We start from the raw sequence: 12,675 nt of genomic DNA, 5'->3' as shown, positions 1-12,675 counted from the left end.
TTTGCAAGGAAGAATGGGCAAGAATGTCAGTCTCTCGATGTGCAAAACTGATAGAAACATATCCCAAGCGACTTGCAGCTGTAATTGGAGCAAAAGGTGGCGCTACAAAGTATTAACGCAAGGGGGCCAAATAATATTGCACGCCCCACTTTTCAGTTTTTTATTTGGTAAAAAAGTTTAAATTATCCAATAAATTTTGTTCCACTTCACGATTGTGTCCCACTTGTTGTTGATTCTTGACAAAAAATTAAAATTTTATATCTTTATGTTTGAAGTCTGAAATGTGGCGAAAGGTTGCCAGGTTCAAGGGGGCCGAATACTTTTGCAAGGCACTGTAACAAGATGAATGCCAGTTTTCGTCTGACGAGACGAAAACGAGACGAAAATGCACAATAGTTTCAGTCACATATTCACAATGTGTGGTTAGGCTGCATCTTAGCAGTGTCTGGTTGTGTCACTCGTGACGAGTGTTGTTAACAACGGCGTTAGAGTATCACAGCGTTATTTTTTCCAGTAGTGAGTAATCCTATTAATTACTTTTGTCGTCTTTGCAACGCCATTACCAGGGGTGAAAGTGGTTGGAATTTCTTGACGGAACTCCCCGACGTGAAGGTCGCCACGGAGCCAGAAATTGTATTTATTTATTTATTTTAGGGCTGTCAAACTATTAAAATTTTTAATCGAGTTGATTACAGCTTAAAAATTAATTAATCGTAATTAATCGCAATTCGAACCATCTATAAAATATGCCATATTTTTCTGTAAATTATTGTTGGAATGGAAAGATAAGACATAAGACGGATATATACATTCAACATACGGTACATAAGTACTGTATTTGTTTATTATAACAATAAATCAACAAGATGGCATTAACATTAACGTTCTCTTAAAGCGATTCATGGATAGAAAGACTTGTAGTTCTTAAAAGATAAATGTTAGTACAAGTTATAGAAATGTTATATTAAAACCCCTCTTAATGTTTTCGTTTTATTAAAATTTGTAAAAAAAAATTTATCAAAAAAATAAACTAGCAGCTCGCCATTGTTGATGTCAATAATTACACCATGCTCACTCATGGTACTAACCCATAAAATCAGTTGGACCCAAACGCCAGCAGTGGGCGACAAACACCAAAAAACAAGTAACAAGCGGACATTACACTTTACTGTCATTTTAGTCTGTTTGAGCGGGGCATGTGCGTTAATTGCGTCAAATATTTTAATGTGATTAGTTCAAAAAATGTATTACCGCCCGTTAACGCGATGATTTTGACAGCCCTAATTTATTTATTTACTTATTTACTTATTTATTTATTTTCTTTCATTTTGAGGGGGGGGTCAAACCTCATAAGCAAATGAAATGCAAAGAAAACTGTTTTAGCACAGTTATTTGTATAACTCATACAACAACTGATTTTCATTCAAAATGGTATTTTTTTCAATGATTTGCAAAATAAAAGTTGACAAAAACAGCAATAACCCCAACTTCCATCTCCTAATTTTTATTTTCCCTCATTTTCTCACATACTAAATGCCAAATCTCAATTTTAACTACTCAAGAACATAGAATGTATAATAAAATTGAAGTTAATGTAAACATTTTTTTAATAATAATAAAGATGTAAGTAACATACATTCAGAAAACTAAGTACAAATGACTTATATTATGCAGAGTGAAATGGAATATATTTTGAAGATCGCGCAAACATTGACTTTTTTAAATCATAAGGAAATGAATAAGTAGCCTAACATAAATGAACAAATATAAGTCCAAAGTGCACGTTGACAGCTAAGTTGTTCTGAACCTCCCCATCAGAGCAAATAAAACTAAATATGATAAATAAGCCTCTTCAACTCTTTCGTTGCTCTTAAAGATTCGATCCATTTTATGTTGCATTGCCCTTTTTTTGTCGCATCAACTCAACAAACTTTTTTTTTTTTTTTGCTGTTCCAGAAAACATGCACATTTGAACCAGTCAGAGCTAACTATCTCTGCTGATCACATGTCAGTATGTCAGCCAATTGAACGGATAAATGAGTCCAGGCGTTTTGCTTTGCTGTGTGCATTCGCACATTGATGTGACTCATCATCGTCAGACTCAAATAACTGCAGCAGCTGGGGAAACCTCCATGCCGTCCGTGGAATAAAATAAATGATTAATATCGGTGGAAACGGATTGCGCTACACAAGCACTTTATTATGCTTGTTGTTAACATTTTTGTATGTAAATCTGATGTTGGTAGATTGTTTTTTTCTTGGAGATGAAATACATGTGTAGCAGCTTAGTATATATACATATATTTTTTTTTTTTTTTTAACATAGCGTTTTGACAGTTGCCGTCATATTTTTCTGAATCAAAGCACCGTGTACCGGAACAGCATTCCGGCCCTGAATCTTATACCGGAACTGCGTTCCTGACCGTTCTGGAGCACTTTCACCCCTGGCCATTACCGTTGCTGAGAATGTAGAGGCATGCATTACTATGCCTTACTACGTTGACTGAATGAACCGAGAAAAGTCTGGGAGACATGGAGAGAACAGAGCGGGAGTGGGGAGGAGGGAAGGGAGTTGTGACGCCATTGCAAATGCAATGTTAGGTAGCTCCAATAATACCTGCCTGCAGCCGACAGCCTACAAATTACGCCCACATGATGCTACGGTAGATATCACATGTATATAGAACTAGATGCAAAATGACAGACTCAGGGGCGTTAGCACATTTATAGAAAACTAGATGTGAAATGATAGACTTGCCGGCAATGGTAAACAACCACCATCTTAAAGCAGTAGACTTCTCAGGAAGCTGAGAACCTAAGTAACTTCGATCTAAAATACTCCTAAATTGGCTAAATCTGGACTTGAATCTATCTTTAAATGATGAAACCGTTTTAAAACTTTCACATGTCGAAAGTAGACAGAAGGGAACTAATGCAATAACGAGAGCAATTTTAACAACTTTAACGGTTGATTCACAACATTAAATGACTTCCAAAGATTGCAAAGGTTACTATCTAGTTATCGCAAGACGAAAAAATTTTGAGTAACTGTCGACTAAAACTAGACAACATTTGTATGGGATTTTGTCGACTAAAACTAGATGAAGACGAACATATTTTGAAATGACTAAAATCTGACTATTAAGTACTTTCGTCCAAAAGACAAAGACAAAAATTGAAAGGGCTGCGAAAGCCAACACTGGTTACAGTTGGTAATCCGACAAGGGTCGTCACTCTGACAGCACAACCATTGCGTGATTTATTTTGGTGCAAAACCAGTGCACCATTCTCCAGATTTAGGCAAAAAGATTTACAAAATGCAGCAGATGGTTATATTGAAACTATAGCAGGCTATCGAGGCTAAAGCATAAAGGTTCAACACTTAAAAGGCATACAACAGGAGAAAAAAAAGTTTTAAATAGCATTATTATGTGAATTAGAATCATATTTTGAGACGATTCGACTATATACATCAATTTAGCAAAGCGCAGATGACGAGAAATTAGTCTTCTAATCTGCCGGTTAGCCACGCCTACCATCATAGGGCTCTAGCGTCCCCAACAGGTGGATGACGTCAGCGGGAGACTGGGCTCATCGGTTTTACTATTCAACCCGTAGAGGGGGAATTATTCAGAACGAGGAAAACGCGACGAAGAGAGCCGCAAAACGTCATTGTTTTAGTCTCTCTACTCCAATATTTTTACAGGATATTCTTTTTATCCAAGTATTTTTCCCCAATAGCTAACTAAATGGCTTGAGAAGGACCAGTCAGCCCGTCGAGGGGGAACTATTCACAACGAGGAAAACGCGACGAAGATACCTGCAAAATGTCATTGTTTCTGTCTTTTTACTTCAATATTTTTTACAGGATATTCTTTTTATCCAAGTTTTTTTCCCCAATTGCTAAATAAATTACATGGTCATGACAAATAACAGTCTTGTGCTAAATAGAATATGAAATAATAAAAATGCACTTATTCAGGACGACATGGCAAAATTACTCCATAATGGTCAAAACTGTCGACTTCAGCTTTACTGTCGCACCTCCCGAACGATATTTTATGGCACCTAAATCGGACATATGTCATTTCCCTTCCCCGGCATCGAAGAATGTAAACAAACCAAGAGGCGTGGCAACTAGCCGACATGCTAACCCGAACCGAGTGATGTTTCAAAGTCTTCGAAGCGGAAAATCACACATAACTAGCCCGGATGTTTTGACATGACGACTGGGTTGTCGATTGTCTTCGCCGGAGAGCAATTTACAGCTTGTTCCCCGGAGGAGGGCGGCTGCAGTTGTTGTGCAGCTAACGTGCAGCTAATGTGCACGAGGAGAGCTTTTTACATGCCTATCAATGATCAAATGTAACTAGTCCTTTATTTAAATAAAGTTTGTAGTGTTTACTTTGTAATCGCTGTATTCGTATTTGCCGTAATACAAAACAAGATGTTTACTCACTTCCTCGCAAGTCCAATGGTCCCACAGTAGTAGGGCTTGTTTTGGCCAGTATCCACGGTGAATGGGAACCTTTTGAAACTCCAAAAAGGCGCACAAGCCTCTCCCTCATACAGCAAGATTTTTCTGCAGCCATTTGGCTGGCGTGATGTGAAAAATAAACGTATTAATCCGCAAAATCAGATGAATCCGTAGTCCTTCTCATACAACAGTACGGCTGTATAGTGGATAGGAATCCTTCTCCCGTACACGTCACACCGCCCTCCTCCTCAATGCAAGACCAAAACCGGAAGTCACTCATTTTCATGGCGCGGGATTCAAAAAACTAAATAAATATAGCGGTCCATATCATTCAGGAGTATAAAATACCGCGTGTACAATGAAATAAACATGCTTTTTCGTGTCACATGCACTTTAAAGCAACATAGCGGGCAGACGAAAATTTACAAAGAAAATTTACAATCTGCACACATGAAATTTTACATTTTAAATGAAATCTAGAGGACTACAGAAATGACAATATTTACTGTTTTTTCTAATTCTAAAAAAAAAAACATAAAAAGTGATAAATAAGAGAATACTGTATTTGCTATCAAGAGGCCCAAAAAAAGAGAATTTGGACAAATTTGAGGTCAACTCTGTCTCTAAACGATTAATTGACAAAATAGTTGCCTGGTCATTGGTTAATCCATTAGTTGTCGATTACCTGTGGTAGGCATAATGGCCCTCCAATGGAAACCATAACTACGCTGTGGTCCACAACACAGATGAATTTCACAAGCCTGCTGCAAAGGCTTTAGGAATAAACTCTCACATCAGAAAATTTCACTACAAGTTTTGCATCCTCAGGTTGGGTTTCAGCAGACCCATCAAAAGATTTCAGAAAACCTCTCCGATAAAATACCCCAAAGTTGCCAGTTTTTTGAGTAGCATTCATCAAATTAACTCATTGATTGCCATTAACGGTGATAGGCGTTCAATCGATGCAATGGCTCTGGAACATGACCACTCACTGTATGTCAGATGTCGGTCATACTAAATAATGACGCGGATAAAAGCCGTTAGTTTACATTTGTCTCTATGACGACGATTGTTGTGTCTAGGTAGCCTCATGAGAAGGACCAACCCAAGGGACGCCAGGACAACCAATCAGACGTGAGCACGCATCCTTACATGTTTCCGTCATGAATTCAATGTCCTTGTTTTGTGTTGTTGGAGTTGTTGGATGATGTCAGTTCTCAAGTCACCAGCCACAATATTAGCTTTGTTTACTTAATGACATCTAATGCAAGGACTTTATTTTTCATTTAATTTTCTTTTCCAAAACATGACATATTCTTAATTTGACTTTTGTGGATTTGCTGATTATCAGGGGAGCCTAGCCGTCATTATTTCAGCTCATTTTTTTGGTAGTTTTGCGTTGTTGCATATTGTCAACACGTCATTAAATTTTTGTTTTTTATGAAAACTAAAATGCAAAAAGTATTTTGCTGCCATGCACAAAAATGTTAAGTATCTCTTTAGAATATGATATGTAGTTCACATTTTTAATGGAATAGTTCCACATGTAAAAGTGATAAGTTGTACGTTTTTATGTGATAAAGTTCACGTTTTATCGTGAAAGATCACATTTTAATGTGTTTAGTTTTACATTGTAATATGGTGAATTTCATATTTTAATGTGATATTTGTTTTAATATGATACATTTCATATTTTAACGTGAATGATTTCTCATATAAATGTGATCAATTTCAGCTTTTAATACAGTCACGTGATGAATTTGACAAAAGGCTGGCTTTCTTTTGTTTCTGTGTTCATCAATACAGTGGTACCTCTACATACGAAGTTAATTCGTTCCAGGACCTTGTTTGTAAGTAAAATTGATAGTATGTCGAACAGGATTTTCCCATAAGAATACATTATAATTGCATGAATTCGTTCCACAGCCCGAAAACCTACACTAAATCCTTAATAAATACTGCTGGTGTTATCACTATTGCAAATAGCAGTTACACAGAAAAAAATAAACAAATTATGAATAAAAATCGGTATAACAATAAAATAATTGTAATAATAATAATAATACTTATAATAACGTAACGAATCGTGTTCTAATGTCGCGGATGTTTTTTGCATGGTGTACCTGAACGCACCGCGTGGCTGACGTGACAGAGTGAGAGAGGACTTTTTACTTTCACTTTTCATGTTCTGCTGTGGCGGACAGTAGGCATGTTGTGTTGCACAAGTTCTGAAATAAATGATTAAAAACCTAACGAAGCTGGCGATTTTTGGGGCGATGTTACAATAATAATAATTGTCACCTTAACTTATAAAGACTGGCGAACGGAGCTCAGAGGAGGACCGTCGAGATCGTAAACATTCTACTGCTGTATTGTCGAGCCAGTTCACGTAAGCACACACCACGCTCATATTTTTCATCATTTCCATCTTCATTTTAATGGTAAGCCTTACCTTTTTCCTTTTTTTTCACCACCTGCACTAACATTCTTGGAACCCATGTTGATTTCTCTCTGTCGTCGGATGTAGAAATAAATGGCGAGTCAAAGTTTACATCTGATGTCGAAACGATCGTGTGTCGAACAGGAGTGAAAGTGGGCCAGGACGCTCAGGAACGCAGTTCCGGTATAAGATTCAGGGCCGGAATGCTGTTCCGGTACACGGTGCTTTGATTCCAAAAATATGACGGCAACTGTCAAAACGCTATGTTTTGAAGAAAAAAAAAATGCTAAGCTGCCACACATGCATTTCATCTCCAAGAAGAAAACAATCTACCAACATCAGATTTACATACGGTGGAAAACACTCAGGTAACTTGAAGTTCCGCTCTAAGACCCCCAATCTGGCCAAATTTCAAAACTGTCCGATATACACGTGTGGTACATCAATGGAAAGATTAAAATCTCAATTTTCTGGGGAAAGAACATTTTTGAACAGAAGGGCATTTAAAAAAAATTTTTTTTTAAACAGCAAAACCCTATTTGGAGGTGAGAGCATGGAGAGCAGAATTACAGACGCCATGACAGCAAAAAAAAAAAAAAAAAGGTTGTTGAATTGATGCGACAAAAAAGGGCAATGCAACATAAAATTGATCAAATCTTTTAGAACAACGAAAGACTTGAGGAGGCTTATTTATCATATTTAGTTTTATTTGTTCTGATGGGGAGGTTCAGAACATCGTAGCTGTCAATGTGCACTCTGGACTTAAATTTGTTCATTTATGTTAGGCTATTTATTAATTTCCTTATGATTTAAAAAAGTCCATGTTTGCGCAATCTTCAAAATAAGTTCCATTTCACTCTGCATAATATAAGTCATTTGTACTTATTTTTCTGAATGTATGTTACTTATATCTTTGTTATAAATAAAAAAAAAGTAAATGTTTACCTTAACTTCAATTTTAATATACATCCTATGTTCTTAAGTAGTTAAAATTGAGATTTGGCATTTAGTATGTGAGGAAATGAGGGAAAATAAAAATTAGGAGCTGAAGGTTGGGGTTATTGCTGTTTTTGTTCACTTTTATTTTGCAAATCATTGAAAAAATAGGAATGAAAATCAGTTTTTGTATGTGTTATAGAAATAACTGTGGTAAAACAGTTTTCTTTGCATTTCAGTAGTTTAAGAGGTTTGACACCCCCCACCCAAAAAAAGGGAGGGAGGGAGTAAATTAATAAATTAATTACTGGCTCCGTGGCGACCTTCGCGTCGGGGAGTTCCGGCAACAAATTCTAGCCACTTTCACCCCTGGTGTCGAAGCGATCGTATGTTGAGGTACCACTGCACTATGAATGTTATCATGCTGAAACATGAAATTTACCTTGTTAAAATGTGACGTTACTTCGTTTTTGCACTTCCGTAGTAATGATTCTCATACTGATTTTTTGTCTTGTAGAATTCTCCACATTTTTTGGGTTCAGTTCCATTATTCTATTTTCCTTTATGTGTGTGTGTTTTTTTTTTTTTTTTTTTTTTCCGAATTTGTATTTAATTCCTATTTTTGATACGGCGCATTTTTGGATCATGTTACATTTTCGAGGTTCAGTTCATTTACACTTGTATAGTATCATTAATGCTAAACATATTTTCCTGTATCGTGCCATCTTTGTGTCTTATGAAACATTTTTCTTCAATAAAGACATTGCCTCATTTTTCTGTTTCCATGTTTTCTTTTGCATTTTGTCCTTGTTTTAATTTCCCTTTTTTAAAAAAAAATGCTTAAATTAGAGGTGAATGTCGAGGTTTTCTAAACATAATAATGTTTGACAGTGGACTTTTTCGCTGGCATCTTGTATAACCGGCCGCCTCACTCAGCCTTGCCTTCCATACATTCCCTCCATACTTTAGGTCTTGTAAAACGTCCATTTCAAAGAACATAATGCCCTTGTTTTTTCCCCTTCCTTTCACATGTGCGTGTGCCAGACCTGCTCTACTGTCTGCGCTTGAAACTCGACACCAGCCTTTATTTATTTGATGGCGGCTGTCTGTGCGAAGTGAGTGATGAGAGCAAAAAAAAAATGAAAGAATTTCATCTGAGTAACAGCAATGTAAGCGGTGAGCTTTTTTTCTTATAATGTGACGTAGGCCTGGACGATTCTAACATTTAAATCGTACATCCTCCCAAAAAATTTTGGGGCAATTTCCATCAGTCATGACATTTATTCGAAATGGCGCTGACGGAAACTGAAGAACTTGGCAGATTTGAACAGCCATCAAAAATAATCCATTGTTGATGGTTTTAACGCCATTATACTCCAATCGAAGTCGATTGTAACAGTAAGAAAGTAAAAAAAATTAATCGCACATACTTTAGATTAAAATACAAAATAATTTTTCAAGCGGCAACTAGCTTAATGCTAATATACAACGGAATCCGCTGTTCAAGCGCTAACGAAATTAGCACTGATTCGCATCTCAAAAGAAAATTCACAAACATCCCCACATTTTTGTCATAGACAAGAATTAGAACAACACTCACGTAAATATGCTTTACACCAGTGTTTTTCAACCCTTTATGATCCACACCACACCTTATTATTTACGTATTACCAATATAGGCAAGTTTCCTGAGCAAAGTATAGGTGGCGCCATTTTGGAAAATGTCAGCTCCGAACTTCCGGTTTAAAAAAAAAAACTCATTAGTTGCAGTTGAAGGAAGCAGTGTGTACAAAGTTAAAACTGCTAAATCAAGCCAGAGGAACAAACGGAATCTCCAAAAATGGATTCAGCACGACGTAGATGAGATTGTATGATTGTTCTTATCACTTCGTTGATCATTCGTGGACAAAAAATATGACAACCTGTCAGCCTCTGTTGACGTGAGGTATAGATTGATACGCTATCGATTGAGGTGTAATAAAAAATTATATTGCCGAATGCAGAAGGGCTTACACGGATTTTGTTATTACAAGAAAATACGAACATTATGTACATATGAACAAAAATTGCATGTCATTCTTTTTTATTGCAGATATTGATCACAATAAAACATTTGGACAACGTGATTCCATTTCTTGTTTTATTTAAAACGATTGGTGCATCTGCAAAACAGCTCAATAAATCTTAATTTATAAAATTATTGGAAAAATAGTAAGCTTGAGAACGATAAACCGACACGACCGGATATCCGGTTTTACAGGTGAGAGATACAGCTGTATTGATAATAAAGTTACCATTCGACAGTAATTAGCCATTAAAGGGGAACTTTGAAGTAAGGTTGGCCAACCATGTTTTTGAATAATATCAATGGCTAAACAATTATAAGCATATTTTCTTTTTTTTTTTTAACGCAACCCTTCCAGATTCTTTGTTTAACCCATAGCAACGCCCTTGACAACGAAAATGCTTTTCTTCGGCAATCTTCGGAAATCTTCGGAAATTACGTCACACCTAGACATGCGAGGGAAGTCCACCATAGAACAGTATTGTTTGTTGCATTGCTTCTCGGTAAGATGCCACAGCGGTGTGTGGCGATGTTTTGTTCTCGCTCAAACGAGAAGTTGTATGAGTGGCCAAAGGATAGCAGGGCACGTAAATGGACATCTTTCGTTCGCACGAAGCGAATGAATTTCACGCCATCATCGAGTAGTGTTCTCTGCTGCAAACACTTCGAAGATGCCTGCTTCCTTAGCCGGTCTGCTTATGATCAAGGATTTACCAAAAAGTAAGTGTGATTTTTGGATAGATGACTGATGACTTTGTCAAAGAGAAGCTGCCTACTGTTGTGGAATTGAACAGTATAAGCTAGCGACGTTAGCCGAAAGTTAACTCGTGGAAAACCCCGATCATAGTTGTTGTTGTGTTCGCTAGGTTAAGCGTGTTTAAATTGTGCGTCATCTACGATCATGTCCGAAAGGGTTAATCCACTGTCAATCGGGAAACGGGTGTGGATGTGCATATAAACGGGTCGGCGTCGCGGTAATTCACGGTCACATTGCTGTAAGAGACACACACCGCCGGTTAGTTTGTGCACATTTATTTGTATTTGTATTATGTATTTCCACCTTCATGCTTCAGGCATTGCATTACTTATTGACGGTTCAGCGTTCACGGTGATCGCATGATAGGCTTCTAGTTTGTGTTTTATGAGAGCCGCTGACAGGTGACAGCTGAAAAATAGCATGTTGGTTTAGCGTAGCCATTGAGTCGATCTCGCAGCGAATCAGCGAGCGCGCAGGTCACGCAGTGAATCATGGGAAATGTAGTCTCGGGACAACACTGAAGTGGTGCTTTGTAATCTGTTCGCTTGTGTGAAAAAACTACATTTCCTCACGCCATCAGACGCCAATTCCTGCCGAGAGCTGTGCCGAGCTGTGTTCTAACTTTTCCATAAGAACTGCTCCATGTGTTAATAGAGAGACAAGGTTGTCAGCGCGTCGTGTGTTCGATACATTTGTAAACAAAAAGCTCATAACAAGACACTATGCACAATCCGTTTAAGAAACGCTGGAGTGGGAGGCGAGGAGATCGGCGAGAAGCAAAACTTCGCAGTCGAATGTGGCGGCAGTCCGCTATTATTTTGTTTTCTTATTGTTGCCACAATAAAGTGGAGAAAGCCATCGAAGACTCATCTCCTTCTTTCCCCCCAACGTTTTTATATTATTATTTTATATGCACGAGAGCTGCCGGATCTGCCAAAATGAACATGAAGTCTGATTATTATTTTTTTTAACAATGTCATCAGATAGACGAAAACATAACATTATGTGCAAATGCCTGTATCTTCAAATCATAAAAATAATAACAGCCTATAGCTTACCAATGTTGTAATCTCGATGGGTCTTGTATCTATTCCATGTCAGGTAGTCTAGGCACACTGTTTGCATTCTGATTAGCGTCTGGCTAATACATGTTAGATCCAACATAAAATTCCAAGCTCCTCTTCTTCCTCCAACTCTTCAAAAACTTGGATCTCCTCCCTTGCGCTCGGTCTATCGCTTATATCGCTGTTTGAATCATTGTTTGAAGGGCTTTGTATGGCGGCCGTATGTATGGAGCTGCCAACGCTGTTCCCGGTGTGACGTATCACTTCCGGGTTCGTCCCCTTTCAGGTTCGAATTTCGGAAACGCGATTATTTTGTCAAATATACAACATATAAATTATTTTTTTCATGCTTTATTTGGTGGACAATGTTTAATTACTTGTGACCCTATTTGGCATGTGAAGAAATTAGTTCACACTACAGCTTTAAATATTCAATGAACCGATAGTAGAGATAGAATTCGGCTATCGCGAGCACAAGAATCGGCTTCTAAATGCCTAGTTCAATGCATTGCTTAATATGATAATAATTTAGCTTTTACCTCACATGCTGCGCTTGAGTCATTCACCACACAGCGCACTTAGATTGTGACCGCCGTCGTGGTTGCCTCAACTTCCCATTCATTTCGGCAGAACTGCTAGTAGTTGCCGTCATTACCCAATCGTCACGGGCGTGTCATAACAACGCGAGAGCTAACAAAACCACTGTAACGCACACTCCGTAGCGTTTTCTTCACAGCCAAAAACGAAACTAGTAGTGGCAACGAAGCAACATGCTAAAACAATGGCCAGTTTGCACACCACGCAAGTGACGTGCAGTGATTGATTTTCAAAGCACTCCGGCAAACAAAAGTCGGACTTTGAAGTGATGAAGGCAGCCAGAGCTGTTCGCATGGGATAGAGCTAGTGTGAAGCGGTACAGAGATCGTGAGTTTTTAA

The 12,675-nt window shown here is 37.8% G+C and overlaps 1 protein-coding gene across 4 annotated transcripts in view; it reads left to right on the top strand.

Annotated features, from left to right (window-relative positions):
- The window catches only part of cep112 (centrosomal protein 112), a 295,686-nt gene extending 284,840 nt beyond the window's left edge, over positions 1 to 10,846 (top strand). The window contains exons 26-27 of one of the 4 annotated variants that reach the window (XM_057817531.1): positions 5,560 to 5,611; positions 6,793 to 8,515. In XM_057817531.1, the coding sequence (XP_057673514.1) occupies positions 5,560 to 5,563 (4 nt within the window). In that variant the 3' untranslated portion in view covers positions 5,564 to 5,611; positions 6,793 to 8,515. Of the gene's footprint in view, positions 1 to 5,559 lie in introns of all 4 variants that reach the window. The other 3 variants (XM_057817532.1, XM_057817528.1, XM_057817530.1) reach the window with 3 other exon arrangements.
- Positions 10,847 to 12,675: the final 1,829 nt, after the last annotated feature.

Source organism: Corythoichthys intestinalis, chromosome 16, assembly GCF_030265065.1.
Source record: "Corythoichthys intestinalis isolate RoL2023-P3 chromosome 16, ASM3026506v1, whole genome shotgun sequence".
Lineage (NCBI taxonomy): Eukaryota > Metazoa > Chordata > Actinopteri > Syngnathiformes > Syngnathidae > Corythoichthys > Corythoichthys intestinalis.
The sequence above is the reverse complement of the archived record's forward strand: the minus strand, read 5'-3'. Positions and strand labels throughout refer to the sequence as shown.